Below are 21,423 nucleotides of genomic sequence, written 5' to 3' on the forward strand. Positions count from 1 at the left end.
ATTCAAATTTGTGGTGCTTCAAAATGTAACCATCTTTGATAAAAATGGTTGATTCAACATTATTTTTGATGTTTGTTACTGTTAATATATATGATTAAACTTGTAATATTTGTATTTTTCTTGACTTTTCCATTCTTTGCAGGAATTACTACACCTGGCTAAAGCCATTTGGTGTTAAAAGCATAGGAGTATCCATATCTAGCAAAGTCTGGTACATTCCCAAGAAATAAAAGCTTGTATTTAAGGAGAAAATTTTAATTACGTGTTAAATGACTTGGTGTCCATATTTGTAGCTTGCATAGTAATGTAACCCAAAGAAATAAAAGTGGGTTGTTATTTATTATTGTATGACTCTTTTAGTTTCGTACACCAATTGTTTTTTTTCACCATATAGATTTATTTTTTGCATTTATTTCACATTGGACACTCTATAGTTTCACCAATACAATTTGTTTGTACATCGGTTTGTGGTTCTAGCAATATTTCTTCCTAATCATGTGGGTTTTGTGTTGTATAGTTTATGTCCTAGATTCAGGCCAATTGTTTGATAATTGTTTAGTTTGAAAAATGTTATAAGTTTGATGCTTAACCATGTATAAAAGTATTATAGTTTAGACATACTATTGTATTTAATTAATATTCAACTGTTTTTTTAGGTGGGATTGTGTTATTTTTTTGTTTTTGGCATAATGCTCACCTTAATATTTTTTTTTATATAATCATAGTAAATAGATATTTTGTAGTTTTATTTAGAAAATATAAAAAATTGTATGATACATTACATACTATTACTTGGAAAAAAGGAGGGACTATATAAAAAGAAATGGTTTACTAAATAAATAATTGAACCGATTTAATAAGATAACCAATAATAAAAACAAAATTTTCTTTTTTAATAGTAACTTATTATGAGGTGACTTTTTTCAATTGATATTATTATTATTATTATTATTTTTATTATTATCCTTATTAATTTGTCTATTTTGTTATACATGTCAAATATACATAATCGATATTGATGTGTATATATAGAATCAATATGATCGAAAATTTAATCTTAGATTTTTATTTTTATGAAATGGTTTATTTATTATGTTGCTCTTCGTAGAGGTGATACAGCTCCAGGAAGTAGAGTTGCATATCGAATGACAGTTGGAGGCTCTAATCAGACTTTCAGAGGCAATTGCCACTTGGGTCGGAGCATCGATTTATTTTAATCCACTTGGGTCGGAGCATCGGGTCAAGCGGCCCCGCCCGCGAGATGTGGCGGAAACCCTAACACTCTCTGCTTATTCTCCCGCCTAAAAGTGCATACACACATTCATTCATATCCTTCCCAATCAACGATTCACTTCCACAGTTGAGCAAAAAAAGAAAAAAAACTTGAGGAAGGCAGTAGCTAGCCAACAAGATGGATTCATATTTCACCGACGAGAAAGCAGCGAAGGTCGAGAATATCTTCTTGGAGTTTCTTAAGAGGTATCGCATCAGGGTTTTTTTGTATAGATCCAAAACAAATTGATGAAATTCATGTTATTTGACAAGTTTTGGTCTTTGCTTTCTAATTTAATTTTATTATCGTTACAGTTTTAGGTTAGATGCGAATTCGAGGGAACCTTTGTATGAATCGGAAATCGAAGCAATGAGACCAAACGAGTCCAACACAATGTTCATCGATTTCTCTCATGTTATGCGGTTCAACGATGTTCTGCAGAAAGCCATTTCTGATGAATATTTGAGGTAAACTTTCCTTTCCTGTTTCATTTTTGGCTAGACTTTTGTGTTTGAAATTGTTGAATTGTATGATACACCTTTTAGGTTTGAGTCGTACCTGAAGAACGCATGTAAGAGGTTCGTAATGGGTCAGAAACCCACCTTCATAACCGACGACAACCCAAATAAGGATATCAATATTGCATTTTATAATTTACCTGTGATAAAAAGGTACATTTTCTTCTACTATTATCAATTTACTAGTATTTGTTTGAAGATTTGAATTTTGTATGTATGTTTGTGTACAGATTGAGGGAACTGAGCACATCTGAGATAGGCAGACTAGTATCAGTTACAGGAGTGGTGACTCGCACTAGTGAGGTTAGACCAGAACTCCTTCAGGGAACTTTCAAGTGCTTGGATTGTGGAACCATCATCAAAAACGTTGAGCAACAGTATAAATACACTGAGCCCATGATATGCATTAATGCAATGTGCTCAAAGAAAGGAAAATGGGCACTTCTCCGACAAGAAAGTAAATTTGCAGATTGGCAGAGAGTCAGGATGCAGGAAACATCAAAAGAAATACCTGCAGGATCCCTTCCTAGATCATTAGATGTCATTCTTCGCCATGACATTGTTGAACAGGCTAGGGCTGGTGACACGTATGTAAATTCACTCACACACCTTTTTTGTTTCTTTACAAAGATGTAGAACTAGAACATAACTCTTTTAACTTTTATACTTCACTTCACTTTGCAGGGTGATCTTTACTGGCACTGTGGTTGTGATACCTGACATTTTCGCATTGGCAGCTCCTGGAGAAAGAGCTGAAGTTCGTAGAGATGGTGGTAGTAAACGCGATACCACTGGCACTGTTCAAGAAGGTGTTAAAGGCCTGAGGGCTTTGGGCGTTAGAGACCTTTCTTATCGCCTTGCCTTTATTGCCAATTCAGTGCAGGTTTTTCATTTTTGATCATATTGCGATCAATTGTTTTTGTGGGGATAGTCTATAACATTGATTCTTTGTTCAGATTTGTGATGGGAGAAGAGATGCTGACATACGAAATAGGAAGAGGGATGCTGAGGATGAAGACAATCTACAATTCACGGTTAGGTTATTGACCCATCATATATAATTAATTCTCTAAAGTTATATATAATTTAAGTTTTTAATTTTTTTTATTGTTATTGTAGGCGGAGGAGGTAGCTGAGGTTAAAGAAATGAGAAATACCCCTGATTTTTTCAACAAACTTGTTGATAGTATGGCACCTACTGTTTTTGGACATCAAGACATCAAGCGAGCAATTCTGCTTATGCTTTTGGGTGGAGTTCATAAGTTCACCCATGAAGGGATCAATCTCAGGGGGGACATCAATGTTTGTATTGTTGGAGATCCTAGTTGTGCTAAATCTCAGTTTCTCAAGTAAGCATCTCTATCTATTTATATTTAAATCCTCTTTTATACAATGTTTCACAAATTTTTTTTTTTTGTAGATACACAACAACCTTAGTTTCAAGATCTGTTTACACATCCGGGAAATCTTCATCTGCTGCTGGATTGACAGCCACTGTTGCAAAAGAACCAGAGACCGGAGAGTTTTGTATTGAGGTATGTAAAAATATGTAAATTAAATACTGAAACATTCCAATTTTTTCAAATTCCAAACACCACTTTAATTCTTGTTTATGTGTTGTGTTATCTATCAGGCTGGTGCACTGATGCTTGCTGACAATGGTGTCTGTTGCATTGACGAATTTGACAAAATGGATATAAGAGATCAGGTAAGGTACTCATACTCATCACGAATGTATGTTATTTTCTTTTTTTTGCTATTATGCAATAATAATACCTCCTAATCCATCTGATTCTGATATCAAAAAGGTTGCAATACATGAAGCTATGGAACAACAAACAATTAGTATCACAAAAGCAGGAATACAAGCAACATTGAACGCAAGAACATCAATTTTGGCTGCTGCCAATCCCACAGGAGGCCGCTATGATAAATCTAAACCCTTGAAGGTCAGAAATTTACTAATCCAATTAATTATAATGGTAGAATCTATCTGTAATTTGAATTAAGATTTAAGAATGTTGCAGTATAATGTTGCGCTTCCTCCAGCCATTCTTTCAAGATTTGACCTGGTGTATGTGATGATTGATGATCCTGATGACACAACAGATTTCCATATCGCCTCTCACATTGTCAGAGTTCATCAAAAGCGTGAAAATGCTGTTGCTCCTGCCTTCACCACTGCACAGCTCAAGCGTTACATTCAAGTTGCCAAGTCTAAAAAGCCAAAGGTCCGTGTCTTTTTTTTTTTTTTTTTTTTTTTTTTTTTTTTTTTTTGTTTGTTTGTTTACTAATAAAATGTTGTGAATTTTATTAATGCAGCTAAGTGTAGAAGCAAGAAAAGTTTTGGTTGATTCTTATGTTGCTCTTCGTAGAGGTGATACAGCTCCAGGAAGTAGAGTTGCATATCGCATGACAGTTAGACAGTTGGAGGCTCTAATCAGACTTTCAGAGGCAATTGCCAGGTGTCACCTCGATGATGAGGTAAACAATTTTTTTTACATATCTTGGTCTTTGCATAACAAATAAATACCACAAGTAGCAAACAAACACCTTTTTAAGTGTTACTAAAGATTGCATCTTTTTAATGATGAGGGGCATTCTCGTCTTTTCTTGTTTCATCTTTTTAAGTGTTACTAAAAGTTGCAATTTTTATTGTGACTTGTGTGCTAAGTTTGCTCCAAATTGTGTGTGTATTCTGTTTCAGGTTCACCCTCGCCATGTTAAGTTAGCAACAAGACTTCTAAAAACTTCAGTAATCAGGCATGTTTTATTTATGAGTAATTATTTTTCCCTATTTAAATAATAGTCTTTTTAGGTTAAGACAGGGACCAAGCGCGTAACAAAAACAAGAGTTAAAAAAATATAAGTTAGGGACCGAAGGTGCAAATTACCCCAAACCATAGGGACCATTTGTGTTTATTTATTGATTGTATCACTAATTACTATGTATTGGAGGAACCTGCAGTGTGGAGTCAACTGAGATTGATTTGACCGAGTTCCAAGAAGATGGAGATGGTGATGTTGAACCACAGACAGCAGATGCCAATAACGAGCAACCAGGTTGCTATTTATTTTGCTCTGGAGAAGATGGATAGAAACTAGAAATGTTATTTGGATCTTGGATAGAAATTAACAACTGTAATTGAAATTTTCTTTATTTATTTAATTTGTGTTTGTGTTTGTGCAGAAAATGGACAAGGGCAGGAACAGGAAGGGAAGAAACTTGTGATAACAGATGAATACTTTCAGAGAGTGACTCAAGCCCTTGTCATGCGTCTTAGACAACATGAGGAAACTGTTATGCAAGATGGTATCTTTTCTTTTTGCATCATATTAACATAACAGTAACACACCTTCATTCTGTTATACAATTCTACTTTCTTCTTTCACCTCCATGTAATTTTCAAAACTACAATATGAAAACCTCTTAAATATACACATGTTGGTTGATTTCTTGATTTCAGGGAGTGGGTTAGCTGGAATGAGGCAAAGGGATCTGATACAGTGGTATGTGGGTCAACAGAATGAGAAGAACAACTACAGCTCCATGGAAGAGGCAAAGGCTGAAGTCACCAAGATTAAAGCTATCATAGAGGTAATCAAATCCTTTCTAAAACTACAGTGTTGTAGTTAGTTCATCATAAAAAAAATCTGAAAAGAATGTTTGTTTGGGTATATATTGATGCAGAGTTTGGTGAGAAGGGAGGGGCATCTGATAGTGGTAGATGACGAGGCACAAGGGGATGATGGAGTACGTTCTTCTCGAAACAACAGGATTCTTGCTGTGGCACCTAACTATGTTATTCATTAAAATGCATTTAACATGCTTTGCTTTCAAATGTTGTTCAATTGATTAAAAGTCTTGATTTCTATGGATATATCCTCCAAATGGTTGTTTTAGTACAAAGTTTTAATTTATTTTCTTTGGCCACAATATATATATATATATATATATATATATATATATATATATATATCCTTCACCACTAATTTATCATCATTCACTATAATAAATAACTATTAGTGTAAACAATTAATATACCGATTTGGATAGTTTCTTGATTCTTATATGAAAGGTATCATAAATAAATTCTTATTATTCATCATGTATCTCAAGCAGCTTCAGTTGCTTATAAAGTATGAGAATGATAACAATAGAAAATTAGCTTCAGTTGCTTATAAAGTATGAGAATGATAACAATAGAAAATTAGCAGAGGGACTTAAATTGCCAAAAACTATAAATTGAAAGTCAAACAAACCAACCGAGGACTCAAAATGGAAATAAGAAAAAGTAGGAATGAAAACGTAAAAGAGGTGCTGATATAATTTTTTTCTAACAACCTTAAATAAGAAAAAAATAAAAAATAAAAACCTGTTATTATTGTCCGTAATATCAACTTTATTAAAACTTAATAAATTTAATGACCTTTAAAACCTACAAAAAGTTAAGCCATCAAATAAAAATAATTTCAAAACTTTAATTACCTTTAAAACGTGCAAAATAGATTGGGCTTCTGCTTCATATACTTCTCTACTTTCATAAATAGTTGATGAGAAAATTATTATTTTAAAAGCGTAAGTTATTTTTTATATATTATAAACACTCTTATTTGATTTCATATACATTGACCATTTTTTAGTTACCTAAATTTGCAGTGAATAGAACATCTTTTACATCGATTTATTTTAATATCGACTTGGGTCGGAATTCGGAGCATCGGGTCATGGCGGCCCAGCCCGCGAGATGTGGCGGGAAACCCTAACATGCACTCCTTATTTTCCCCCCAAAAAGTGCATACACTCATTCATTCATCTACTTTCCGATCAACGAATTCACTTCCACAGTTCTGCAAAAAAAAAAAAAAAAAAAACTTGAGGAAGGCAGTAGCTAGGCAACAATATGGATTCTTTCGGCGGCGCATATTTCACCGACGAGAAAGCAGCTAAGGTCGAGAATATCTTCTTGGAGTTTCTTAAGAGGTACCACATCAGGTTTTTCGTGTAGATCCAAAACAAATTGATGCAATTCATATTATTTGACAAGTTTTGGTCTATTTTTATTTTATTTTATTTTATTATCGTTACAGTTTTAGATTAGATGCCAATTCGTGGGAACCTTTCTATGAATCGGAAATCGAAGCAATGAGACCAAACGAGTCCAGCACCATGTTCATCGATTTCTCTCATGTTATGCGGTTCAACGATGTTCTGCAGAAAGCCATTTCTGATGAATATTTGAGGTACACTTTCATGTTTCTAGTAAAATTTTACTAAAATTTATCGCAAGACTAATATAATAGGTCAGAACGCATGTAAGAGGTTTGTAATGGGTCAGAAACCCACCTTCATAACTGACGACAACCCAAATAAGGATATCAACATTGCCTTTTATAATTTACCTGTCATAAAAAGGTATATTTTCTTCTACTATTATCAATTCACTACTACTTTTTCCACCATTTGTTTGAAGATTTCAATTTTTAATATATACAGATTGAGGGAACTGAGCACATCTGAGATAGGCAGACTAGTATCAGTTACAGGAGTGGTGATTCGTACTAGTGAGGTTAGACCATAACTCCTTCAGGGAACTTTCAAGTGCTTGGATTGTGGAACCATCATCAAAAATGTTGAGCAACAGTATAAATACACTGAGCCCATGATATGTATTAATGCTATGTGCTCAAAGAAAGGAAACTGGGCACTTCTTCGACAAGAAAGTAAATTTGCAGATTGGCAAAGGGTCAGGATGCAGGAAACATCAAAAGAAATACCTGCAGGATCCCTTCCTAAATCATTAGATGTCATTCTTCGCCATGACATTGTTGAACAGGCTAGGGCTGGTGACACGCATGTAAATTCACACACCTTTTTCGTTTCTTTACAAAGATGTAGAACATAACTCTTTTAACTTTTATACTTCACTTTGAAGGGTGATCTTTACTGGCACTGTGGTTGTGATACCTGACATTTTCGTATTGGCAGCTCCTGGAGAAAGAGCTGAAGTTCGTAGAGATGGTGGTAGTAAACGTGATACCACTGGCACTGTTCAAGAAGGTGTTAAAGGCCTCCGGATTTTGGGAGTTAAAGACCTTTCTTATCGCCTTGCCTTTATTGCCAATCCAGTGTAGGGGTTTCATTTTTCATCATTTTCCACATTTTTCTGTCAATCATATTTCTCTAAGGAACATCTATCTGCAAATTGTTTTTGTGGGGATAGTCAATAACATTGATTCCTTGTTCAGATTTGTGATGGGAGAAGAGATGCTGACATAAGAAATAGGAAGAGGGACGCTGAGGATGAAGACAATATACAATTCACGGTTGTTGTTTTGTCCCCCTTTTTGACCCATTATATATATATATATATATATATATATATATATATATATATATATATATATATATATATATATATATATATAAATATATATATATATATATAAAATCCAAAGGTGCTTAGGAATAATATTTTTTTAGGCTTTAGGTTTTTGCCACAAAAGTTTGCTGAATTTGACACTTTTAGTCTTACATTTTTGCCTTTTGATTAAGTTTTTGTGCCTTAAGGTTTTCTCGTAATATCAACTTTATTAAAACTTAATAAATTTAATGAGCTTTAAAACCTACAAGAAATTAAGCCATCAAATAAAAATAATTTCAAAAGTTTAATTACTTTAAAAGGAAGAAAATAGATTGGGCTTGATCTTCATATAGTTCTTTACTTCTTTTCTACTTTCATAAATAGCTGATAAGAAAATTATTATTTTAAAAGCGTAAGTTATTTTTTATATATTATATTATAAACACTTTGATTTGATATACATTGACCATCTTTTAGTCACCTAAATATCCACTTGGGTCGGAGCATCGGGTCATGGCGGCCTAGCCCGCGAGATGTGGCGGGAAACCCTAACACGCTCTGCTTATTTTCCCGCCAAAAAGTGCATACACTCATTCATTCATCTACTTCCCAATCAACGAATTCACTTCCACAGTTCTGCAAAAAAAAAAAAACTTGAGGAAGGCAGTAGCTAGGCAACAATATGGATTCTTTCGGCGGCGCATATTTCACCGACGAGAAAGCAGCTAAGGTCGATAATATCTTCTTGGAGTTTCTTAAGAGGTACCGCATCAGGTTTTTCGTGTAGATCCAAAACAAATTGATGCAATTCATGTTATTTGACAAGTTTTGGTCCTTTTTTATTTTATTTTATTTTATTATCGTTACAGTTTTAGATTAGATGTCAATTCGTGGGAACCTTTCTATGAATCGGAAATCGAAGCAATGAGACCAAACGAGTCCAGCACCATGCTCATCGATTTCTCTCATGTTATGCGGTTCAACGATGTTCTGCAGAAAGCCATTTCTGATGAATATTTGAGGTACACTTTCATGTTTCTAGTAAAATTTTACTAAAATTTATCGCAAGACTAATATAATAGGTCAGAACGCATGTAAGAGGTTTGTAATGGGTCAGAAACCCACCTTCATAACTGACGACAACCCAAATAAGGATATCAACATTGCCTTTTATAATTTACCTGTCATAAAAAGGTATATTTTCTTCTACTATTATCAATTCACTACTACTTTTTCCACCATTTGTTTGAAGATTTCAATTTTTAATATATAAAGATTGAGGGAACTGAGCACATCGGAGATAGGCAGACTAGTATCAGTTACAGGAGTGGTGATTCGTACTAGTGAGGTTAGACCATACCTCCTTCAGGGAACTTTCAAGTGCTTGGATTGTGGAACCATCATCAAAAATGTTGAGCAACAGTATAAATACACTGAGCCCATGATATGTATTAATGCTATGTGCTCAAAGAAAGGAAACTGGGCACTTCTTCGACAAGAAAGTAAATTTGCAGATTGGCAGAGGGTCAGGATGCAGGAAACATCAAAAGAAATACCTACAGGATCCCTTCCTAAATCATTAGATGTCATTCTTCGCCATGACATTGTTGAACAGGCTAGGGCTGGTGACACGCATGTAAATTCACACACCTTTTTCGTTTCTTTACAAAGATGTAGATCATAACTCTTTTAACTTTTATACTTCACTTTGAAGGGTGATCTTTACTGGCACTGTGGTTGTGATACCTGACATTTTCGTATTGGCAGCTCCTGGAGAAAGAGCTGAAGTTCGTAGAGATGGTGGTAGTAAACGTGATACCACTGGCACTGTTCAAGAAGGTGTTAAAGGCCTCCGGGTTTTGGGAGTTAGAGACCTTTCTTATCGCCTTGCCTTTATTGCCAATCCAGTGCAGGAGTTTCATTTTTCATCATTTTCCACATTTTTCTGTCAATCATATTTCTCTAAGGAACATCTATCTGCAAATTGTTTTTGTGGGGATAGTCAATAACATTGATTCCTTGTTCACATTTGTGATGGGAGAAGAGATGCTGACATAAGAAATAGGAAGAGGGACGCTGAGGATGAAGACAATATACAATTCACGGTTGTTGTTTTGTCCCCCTTTTTGACCGATTATATATATATATATATATATATATATATATATATATATATATATATATATATATATATATATATATATATATATATATATATATATATATATATATATATATAATCCAAAGGAGCTTAGGAATAGTATTTTTTTAGGCTTTAGGTTTTTACCACAAAAGTTTGCTGAATTTGACACTTTTAGTCTTACATTTTTGCCTTTTGATTAAGTTTTTGTGCCTTAAGGTTTTGTCGTAATATCAACTTTATTAAAACTTAATAAATTTAATGAGCTTTAAAACCTACAAGAAATTAAGCCATCAAATAAAAATAATTTCAAAAGTTTAATTACTTTAAAAGGAAGAAAATAGATTGGGCTTGATCTTCATATAGTTCTTTACTTCTTTTCTACTTTCATAAATAGCTCATAAGAAAATTATTATTTTAAAAGCGTAAGTTATTTTTTATATATTATATTATAAACACTTTGATTTGATATACATTGACCATCTTTTAGTCACCTAAATATCCACTTGGGTCGGAGCATCGGGTCATGGCGGCCTAGCCCGCGAGATGTGGCGGGAAACCCTAACACGCTCTGCTTATTTTCCCGCCAAAAAGTGCATACACTCATTCATTCATCTACTTCCCAATCAACGAATTCACTTCCACAGTTCTGCAAAAAAAAAAAAAAAAACTTGAGGAAGGCAGTAGCTAGGCAACAATATGGATTCTTTCGGCGGCGCATATTTCACCGACGAGAAAGCAGCTAAGGTCGATAATATCTTCTTGGAGTTTCTTAAGAGGTACCGCATCAGGTTTTTCGTGTAGATCCAAAACAAATTGATGCAATTCATGTTATTTGACAAGTTTTGGTCCTTTTTTATTTTATTTTATTTTATTATCGTTACAGTTTTAGACTAGATGCCAATTCGTGGGAACCTTTCTATGAATCGGAAATCGAAGCAATGAGACCAAACGAGTCCAGCACCATGTTCATCGATTTCTCTCATGTTATGCGGTTCAACGATGTTCTGCAGAAAGCCATTTCTGATGAATATTTGAGGTACACTTTCATGTTTCTAGTAAAATTTTACTAAAATTTATCGCAAGACTAATATAATAGGTCAGAACGCATGTAAGAGGTTTGTAATGGGTCAGAAACCCACCTTCATAACTCACGACAACCCAAATAAGGATATCAACATTGCCTTTTATAATTTACCTGTCATAAAAAGGTATATTTTCTTCTACTATTATCAATTCACTACTACTTTTTCCACCATTTGTTTGAAGATTTCAATTTTTAATATATAAAGATTGAGGGAACTGAGCACATCTGAGATAGGCAGACTAGTATCAGTTACAGGAGTGGTGATTCGTACTAGTGAGGTTAGACCATAACTCCTTCAGGGAACTTTCAAGTGCTTGGATTGTGGAACCATCATCAAAAATGTTGAGCAACAGTATAAATACACTGAGCCCATGATATGTATTAATGCTATGTGCTCAAAGAAAGGAAACTAGGCACTTCTTCGACAAGAAAGTAAATTTGCAGATTGGCAAAGGGTCAGGATGCAGGAAACATCAAAAGAAATACCTGCAGGATCCCTTCCTAAATCATTAGATGTCATTCTTCGCCATGACATTGTTGAACAGGCTAGGGCTGGTGACACGCATGTAAATTCACACACCTTTTTCGTTTCTTTACAAAGATGTAGAACATAACTCTTTTAACTTTTATACTTCACTTTGAAGGGTGATCTTTATTGGCACTGTGGTTGTGATACCTGACATTTTCGTATTGGTAGCTCCTGGAGAAAGAGCTGAAGTTCGTAGAGATGGTGGTAGTAAACGTGATACCACTGGCACTGTTCAAGAAGGTGTTAAAGGCCTCCGGGTTTTGGGAGTTAGAGACCTTTCTTATCGCCTTGCCTTTATTGCCAATCCAGTGCAGGAGTTTCATTTTTCATCATTTTCCACATTTTTCTGTCAATCATATTTCTCTAAGGAACATCTATCTGCAAATTGTTTTTGTGGGGATAGTCAATAACATTGATTCCTTGTTCAGATTTGTGATGGGAGAAGAGATGATGACATAAGAAATAGGAAGAGGGACGCTGAGGATGAAGATAATATACAATTCACGGTTGTTGTTTTGTCCCCCTTTTTGACCCATTATATATATATATATATATATATATATATATATATATATATATATATATATATATATATATATATATATATATATAATCCAAAGGAGCTTAGGAATAGTATTTTTTTAGGCTTTAGGTTTTTGCCACAAAAGTTTGCTGAATTTGACACTTTTAGTCTTACATTTTTGCCTTTTGATTAAGTTTTTGTGCCTTAAGGTTTTCTCGTAATATCAACTTTATTAAAACTTAATAAATTTAATGAGCTTTAAAACCTACAAGAAATTAAGCCATCAAATAAAAATAATTTCAAAAGTTTAATTACTTTAAAAGGAAGAAAATAGATTGGGCTTGATCTTCATATAGTTCTTTACTTCTTTTCTACTTTCATAAATAGCTGATAAGAAAATTATTATTTTAAAAGCGTAAGTTATTTTTTATATATTATATTATAAACACTTTGATTTGATATACATTGACCATCTTTTAGTCACCTAAATATCCACTTGGGTCGGAGCATCGGGTCATGGCGGCCTAGCCCGCGAGATGTGGCGGGAAACCCTAACACGCTCTGCTTATTTTCCCGCCAAAAAGTGCATACACTCATTCATTCATCTACTTCCCAATCAACGAATTCACTTCCACAGTTCTGCAAAAAAAAAAAAAAAAACTTGAGGAAGGCAGTAGCTAGGCAACAATATGGATTCTTTCGGCGGCGCATATTTCACCGACGAGAAAGCAGCTAAGGTCGATAATATCTTCTTGGAGTTTCTTAAGAGGTACCGCATCAGGTCTTTCATGTAGATCCAAAACAAATTGATGCAATTCATGTTATTTGACAAGTTTTGGTCTTTTTTATTTTATTTTATTTTATTATCGTTACAGTTTTAGATTAGACGCCAATTCGAGGGAACCTTTCTATGAATCGGAAATCGAAGCAATGAGACCAAACGAGTCCAACACAATGTTCATCGATTTCTCTCATGTTATGCGGTTCAACGATGTTTTGCAGAATGCCATTTCTGATGAATATTTGAGGTAAACTTTCCTGTTTCGAGTAACATTTTTCGCAAGACTTTTGTGTATGAAATTGTTGAAATTGTATGATACACCTTTTAGGTTTGAGTCGTACCTGAAGAACGCATGTAAGAGGTTTGTAATGGGTCAGAAACCCACCTTCATAACTGACGACAACCCAAATAAGGATATCAACATTGCATTTTATAATTTACCTGGCATAAAAAGGTACATTTTCTTCTACTATTATCAATTCATTACTACTTTTTCCACCATTTGTTTGAAGATTTCAATTTTTAATATATACAGATTGAGAGATTGAGGGAACTGAGCACATCTGAGATAGGCAGACTAGTATCAGTTACAAGAGTAGTGACTCGTACTAGTGAGGTTAGACCAGAACTCCTTCAGGGAACTTTCAAGTGCTTGGATTGTGGAACCATCATTAAAAATGTTGAGCAACAGTATAAATACACTGAGCCCATGATATCCATTAATGCTATGTGCTCAAAGAAAGGGAATTGGGCACTTCTTCGACAAGAAAGTAAATTTGCAGACTCTGCTTGATCTTCATATAGTTCTTTACTTCTTTTCTACTTTCATAAATAGCTGATAAGAAAATTATTATTTTAAAAGCTTAAGTTATTTTTTATATATTATATTATAAACACTTTGATTTGATATACATTGACCATCTTTTAGTCACCTAAATTTGCAGTTATAATATCCACTTGGGTCGGAGCATCAGATCGTGGCGGCCCAGCCCGCGAGATGTGGCGGGAAACCCTAACACGCTCTGCTTATTTTCCCGCCAAAAAGTGAATGCACTCATTCATTCATCTACTTCCCAATCAACTAATCCACTTCCACAGTTCTGCAAAAAAAAATGTGGAAGGCAGTAGCTAGGCAACAATATGGATTCTTTCGACGGCGCATATTTCACTGACGAGAAAGCAGCTAAGGTCGAGAATATCTTCTTGGAGTTTCTTAAGAGGTACCGCATAAGGTTTTTCGTGTAGATCCAAAACAAATTGATGCATTTCATGTTATTTGACAAGTTTTGGTCTTTTTTATTTTATTTTATTTTATTATCGTTACAGTTTTAGATTAGATGCCAATTCGAGGGAACCTTTCTGTGAATCGGAAATCGAAGCAATGAGACTAAACGAGTCCAACACCATGTTCATCGATTTCTCTCATGTTATACGGTTCAACGATGTTCTGCAGAAAGCCATTTCTGATGAATATTTGAGGTAAACTTTCCTGTTTCGATGCAGAGTTTGGTGAGAAGGGAAGGACATCTGATAGTGGTAGATGACGAGGCACAAGGGGATGATGGAGTACGTTCTTCTCGAAACAACAGGATTCTTGCAGTGGCACCTAACTATGTTATTGATTAAAATGCTAATATGCTTTCAAATGTTGTTGATCGACTAAAAGTGTTGATTTCTATGGATATATCCTCCAAATGGTTGTTTTAGTAGAAATGGAACTTTTAAGTCTTTAATTTATTTTTTGTGATTTAGAGTCTTTGGCCACAAGATCCACAATATATATCATTCGCCACTTATTTATCATCATTCACCGTAAAACTTTAAAAGTGAGTAAAAACCCAACCAACGAACATAAAAACCGACAAAACCGCAACTGATAGAAAAGTTGATGGTGCGGATTTAATTTTTGCAAAAACCGAAGTTATCGGTCTGGTGCGGTTTTTATAAAAAAACCGGGCCACCAAAACCGAAATAATAAATTACTAATTTATATCATATACATAATCATATATCGCATATTATCTAAAAGAGTAATAAATATATAGTTATATATAGATATGCATCGATAAATATTTACAGTTTATTAATTTAATGACATTGGAAACCTTTTAAAAGAAGGTCGGCCCACTATTCCATTCTCCACTTCGTGTTCTTGTGTTAGACTTAGACGAGATAAATGTGTGTTTAATTGTGTTTGTGGAACCACATATCATAATTTTGATGGAGGTCACTGTTAGTTTTTTTATACAAAAATAGGTTTTATCATTTTGTATGACATAAATAGTTTTTTTTTCTATAAAACTTATTTAATCTGTTTATTTATCAATGCTTTTGTATTTGTATATATAAAAAGGAACTTGTTTCAGAAAAGGATATGAAATAAAATCATAAATGATTATTTGAAAAAAACGTTGTTTTTAATTTTTTTTGTCCATATGTTGGCTATTTAGTTAAAAATTAGTTGACTTATTTTCAAAAAATGGCACCCAGGCAAGAAGTGGATTTGCAGAGTTACAAAAATCTCGACCCATTACAACAGAAACCGCACCAATGAATATGGCTGGTTTAAAATCGAAACCGTACCATTTAAACTAAACCGCAAAACCGAACCATTAAAAAACCGCACTCATCGGTTTTAGTACGACAAAAAACCGCACCTTGCATGTAACATCCCAAAAATCCAGACCAAAATTTTTATTTTTAATATAGCAATTTATAGAAAACACTATCAAGTTATTCCATTTCATAAAACCATAGATCATACATCTCAAACCATATCATAAAATAGTAATAAAATCAGAGTACAATTCCCAGAAATCTCATATGCGGAAAATCATGTGTGTGTGATACGCTGCTACCGTGCTGGCTCCTTTCCCCTGGAAGAAGAAGGACCTGAAACAAAAACTGTAAACCGTAAGCACGAAGCTTATTGAGTTCCCCCATCATACCACATACCATACATAACCAGGTAGTAGCTACCCATTCGGTATCTTTCAACCGGTAACTTGCCTAGCATATTAGGGTGCTGGCCTACCCCTTCGACCCTGTCGACCGGTAACTTGCCTAGCATATCAGGGTGCTGGCCTACCCCTTCAGCCCTGTCGACCGGTAACTTGCCTAGCATATCGGGGTGCTGGCCTACCCCTTCGGCCCTTTCGACCGTACCGGGGACTATTCCACCCCCTACTCTACCATATAGCATCCTAGTGCATAAACATATAATCATATACTGCCTAGCCTATCTGGGTGCTGGCATACCCCTTCGGCCCTATCGACCGGTATTGGGGTCTATTCTACCCCTCCTATCTCATATCACATAACAACATAGCATAATAGCACATAACACAACATATAGTTGTTGGGTTTTCAGCATTCTAACACTCCTATGGTGTACATGCAACCCTATAAACCTTGGATCTATGTTTTCTCTATTATACATGCAAATATTAAATATTCCAAAGTTTCATCCTAACTAGCATATTATGAAGCACCTATACTACAAAGTTCTAGTTAGATGACATACCTTTTGATGTAGCTTGATGTCTTCAAGCTTTAAGAGCTTAGCCCCAATAGTGTGGAAGCCTCAAATGGAATCACAAATCACCAAAACACCTTGGAAGAACTTGAGAGAATAGGTATGCACACTAAAGTCGGCTCACTCTTATTTTCACACACTTGTGCCAATTTTGTGAGCCAATGACCCCTTTATATATTATGGAGGATTAGGGTTACATCCATGTAAACCCTAATACCCATGACCTTTCATTTACATAGGATCCATGGGTTAAAAGCTCCATGGACCATCCATGAAAGCTTAGCCCAACCTAAATGAACTTGGCCCATTCCATATATATAAAGTCCATATTTAATTAGTTCTTTTTGATCACTTAATTAATTCTAAATTAATTCTTGATCAATACTAATTAAATAATATGATTCCATATTAATATATTAGAACTTATAATATATTAATATAAATCATAAATATACTATTCTCAAAAGACTATCCATATAAATTGTGCCGGTGAAGTGCAACCCAAATGGACCATGCCGGGTCGGGTCAAGTACATACCAAATATAGTTATGGACTTAGACATTAATCCAACAGTCTCCCACTTGGATAAGTCTAAAACTATTATTGAGTATGACTTCAAAACCTAACTGGCAATCGTAGCTCTTAAAGCCGCTGTCGAACTCTGACCTTGTCAATGACTTGTCCATTAGATAAGGGATCATATATTCCTCCATTCTAGATATCATATGGACTGAGACATGGATTATAATCATTCTCTCTGTCCATTTGTTGTTTCACGATTTTCGATTTATGATGATTGACTGGTTGAACAAATCAAATCAGTCCTGGCTTGGCCAAGCACTCACATGTGTCATCGCTAAATCATCGAGGGGCCCACAGATATCGCTTTTATCCCGAAGGTAAAAGGAATGGATAAACTTCGACTCATATGGCTTGTTCTACTACTTGTTGAATCATACACAAAGGCACGTTTTATAACATCGAGTTACCAATGCGTTTTCGTGCAATCAATGTATAACCAACTCATAGTAACAACTCATATATCTTGGTTTTAAGAATATAAGATATTATCGTCTCATGATCACTCGTGATAAAATCCATGAAGTGATTCAAATGAGCGTGGGTTGAATCCAATACTCAGAACTTATGAGCACTCATGAGTGTTGTAGCACCACTTTGTCCACCAACTTGGACCTCTACAAGCCAACCCATGACAGTCTTGATTCATATCTACTTCCAACATATGACCGACTGTGGATGGTTTGAATAACTTAATCATTCAGGAAGAGCGACTTAGTTATTCTGGAAGTCAAAACATGCAAAGTGAAAACACAAGAATAAATGAATCAAATATGGTATCAAACCCTATGAATATAAATAAACACTTTTATTTATCACCATACTGATTACTCATTATTCATTGTTTCGGTTTTATCAACTTTATACTTGAATTAAAAACACTAGTTGTCCCATGCTCCAAGCATGTACACTATGTTTTTCTTAAACAATAGCTTTGCCATACACCAAGTATGCACTCTATGTTTGTCTATGATCCTTACTTTGTGAAATAAACCAATTGAACATAATTTCAATGATTCTAATTTCACACTCCCAAATCCTTATCGAAAAATGTGAGAATTTCAAATTCCTATCATTTATCGAAATCTGTTTAGATTTTAAACTTATATGCACTGACCCTCCTGTAATGAATATGTACAAAGTCACAAAGACTTGTCAACAGTCATTATAAGGTATTCCAATGGAGATCAACTCCATGGAAACTAAGTCTCATATTCAAAGTACATTGCTTTGGACATGCTTCTTGTATTAAGTTTTCTAATCTTACACAGATAACTTCCACCTATGGAGACAACTCCATATTCTCATTTTGACTATCACTTCTGAATAAGAGATGCCTCTTTTCAGAATATGTCAATATGGTCCTTCCAAAATTAGCACTATACTTCCAACTGTCCCTGAGCAACCAATCTTTGGTAAACCTCAGATTGTCCTCGACAATTGCTTAATCATTTTAGTCATATCCAATTCTAGACTTTTTCCCTTCTTAATGCCTCTGGGCATTTGGAAAAATTTAGAAATGACAAATATTATAGCACATGCAATCGATCCTGTACGCAAAGCAAATGGTACACGATTCATGATGTCTCACATAAAGACATGATTCTAGACCAGTCTTTTGCTACAATATTTTTATTTACCATGTTTTCAAAATTTGACTATGAAGAGGGATGCCGTAATCATAATCGAATTTTGAGAACGCAATATATAGAATTTCCTTAAGTTGAACCAATCCAACATGAAATTCATATATATATTCTTGACTAAAGATGATTAAGGTCTCAATCTAAGCCTTTAGAACTGAAATGAAGTATATCCTCTCCCTTAATTATAGCAAAACAACTTTTTCAATCCCTGCAGCCTCACGAATTGAAACTTTTGTTTTCTATAATTAACATTGCTAACTTGCAACACTAACAATAATTATCATGCTCCCACTAACATGATGATTATTAGCATAACACTTATGCTCCCACTAGCTTTGACATGTACTCAGAAATCAGCTGGACTTCTAGAAATCAATACTTTATTGACTTTCTTACCAAAGTTCAGATTTCTGATACGAGATGCTTTGATAAAACTTTATCAAAATCATACACCTTTCCTTAGATAGCATGCATGTGTGTCTAAACAATTTCAGAACTATGAAAAGGGATGCCGTAATCATAGTCTCAATTGTTTAGACCTTTTGCCATCTGCTTCAAATCTACTTGGTGGAAGTGTTTCCTCACCATCATTTTCATGAATCGGAGAGAAACCTTATGACCCTTAGATTTTATGGTGTATGTGTTCTTATCCATGTGAATCGTCAAAACCATAGTCACAAGACAAGGATAATGACAAATCCAAACTCATATGAACTGAACTTATGCAATCTTAACTTCTTGCCACCTGGCAGTACAGGGCCTGCCATTGCTTCCAAGTTGTTATGCAACCAATTGAGAACTTTCAGAACTCCTATGCAAAGCCAACTTTAACTGGAATGGGCACAGAATATGTCAACACAATAGGTTATAAACCTCAATTCATGTGCTAGTGAAGAACCTCAGGTTTTATTCTTGATTAGTTCTTGAAATTTCTTTTTAGGATCTTTAAGACTCCCACTATCCTCTTGACATATAAGACTATCTTGCCAAATATTCAAGAGATAATGCGGATTCTTTATCAAGACAAACACTTCACACAATTGGCCTTAGTTGGTCTTTGTTTTATCCAAAACATCACAACTTACCAATTTCAAATGTACAAGAATAGGACACTTTTACTCTTACATTTGACAAGTGTTTTAAACCTTTCTTTAAGATATGTCACTCAAGTTACAATCTTGGAGTATGACTCTAAGAATTGTTTTGGAACGAAGTATGACTCATCTTCCTGATCTAACCATTTCAACAATTCATGACTCCTCTTCTTAGTCATAAGAATGCACTAAGATGACCTTTAGAGGACTAATTGTGATATGATTTCTAAATCATTAAGATGATCACAAACATGATACTAAAGTACTCTCCCATCTTTTCAGATTTGAGAAACTTTTATCTTTCTGCCTAATTTGATTCTTCCCATTCGTTCTGCCATACATTGAGACTTTTCCAATGTTTCAGAATTATACTTAAACTTGTAAGTATAACCATATTTACTAAACTTTAGTAAATCAAATAGTCTTAACGAGCTTTGTGGTGGACATGACCAGTGCACAAGAATGTGTACTCGATCCCTTTAGTCCTTCACTTGACTCACACATCCATGTGAACAAGTAATTAGTCTTGATTTTCCAATGCTTGAAAGTTCTCATTCATCATACTATTCAACTTGCATGATTCCAAGTTTCGGTCCAATTGAAACTTGGGTGATGAGGAACTTTCCTGATTTGGTAAATTTAGACACTACCACAAATGAAAGAATCAAATCCATTTTCCAATATAAGGATACTTCAAATAAATAAAATTAAACAATTTTCTTTTATTTTAAAACTTTGCAGAAAACCTTATCCTTACAATCCACATGGAAAATTGTTGTTATCTATTCCTTACCAATGTATCATAACTTCTTAAGCAACTGCTCAAAATTCTGATGCGATCGAAATCCACCTTCGCGATCAGAATCAGCATATACTTCCTTTAAGATTTCTCTCTATTATTTGACTCTTAAAACATCAACATGTGACCCAGTCACATCATGTAATGAGGATCTCAGAATAGAACTTAACAAAGTTAGATAATGGGCTCTACCTGATGTAGAGTCAAACTTATTGACTTTAACATCCTTAGGTAAGTTTGGCAGCTTTGCAATCAACGCCCCTTCCTTTGGCAAAATAAACATATGGACCCTTTGGTAATGGAACTATCTCAGACTTAGCCTTTCTCTTTACCATTTGGTCAACCGGGTTGACTATGGCCAATCCCTTTCCATTGGGAAGAGAATGCTTTTTCTGGATTTCCAGTGTCACCATTGTCACTGTCCATAAAGTTTTTGGGAAGTTGATCTTCTAATCAAATTTGCTTTACTATCGTTCCAAATCATTGCTGATTCAGCAGCACCAAGCAAATAGATATGATCATTAAGGTTCATGTCATAGTCTGTTTCATAGTAG

At 34.6% G+C, this 21,423-nt stretch overlaps 1 protein-coding gene across 1 annotated transcript; it reads left to right on the forward strand.

Moving 5' to 3' along the window:
* The first annotated feature begins 1,177 nt into the window (after window positions 1–1,177).
* LOC145137794 (DNA replication licensing factor MCM6-like) lies at window positions 1,178–5,712 on the forward strand. The gene is made up of 17 exons (XM_079071929.1): window positions 1,178–1,479; window positions 1,588–1,740; window positions 1,819–1,944; window positions 2,022–2,378; window positions 2,476–2,674; window positions 2,748–2,825; window positions 2,911–3,140; window positions 3,212–3,326; window positions 3,425–3,499; window positions 3,600–3,740; window positions 3,819–4,022; window positions 4,114–4,275; window positions 4,499–4,554; window positions 4,760–4,854; window positions 4,982–5,104; window positions 5,259–5,389; window positions 5,483–5,712. Exons 1-17 carry the CDS (start codon window positions 1,412–1,414, stop codon window positions 5,603–5,605), a joined length of 2,436 nt encoding a protein of 811 aa, XP_078928055.1. The 5' UTR covers window positions 1,178–1,411; the 3' UTR covers window positions 5,606–5,712.
* The last annotated feature ends 15,711 nt before the right edge of the window (window positions 5,713–21,423 follow it).

The sequence above is a fragment of the Lactuca virosa genome, chromosome 9 (genome assembly GCF_052849685.1).
Source record: "Lactuca virosa cultivar CGN04683 chromosome 9, Lactuca_virosa_CGN04683_v6, whole genome shotgun sequence".
Classification (NCBI taxonomy): domain Eukaryota; kingdom Viridiplantae; phylum Streptophyta; class Magnoliopsida; order Asterales; family Asteraceae; genus Lactuca; species Lactuca virosa.

What these genes read in the sequence shown, in the direction of transcription:
- LOC145137794 (XM_079071929.1), top strand. Translation starts at nt 1,412, where the DNA reads ATGGATTCATATTTCACCGACGAGAAAGCAGCGAAGGTCGAGAATATC. An exon ending in TGCCAATAACGAGCAACCAG is followed by an intron (nt 4,855 to 4,981) that starts GTTGCTATTTAT and finishes GTGTTTGTGCAG; the next exon opens with AAAATGGACAAGGGCAGGAA. An exon ending in AGATTAAAGCTATCATAGAG is followed by an intron (nt 5,390 to 5,482) that starts GTAATCAAATCC and finishes ATATTGATGCAG; the next exon opens with AGTTTGGTGAGAAGGGAGGG.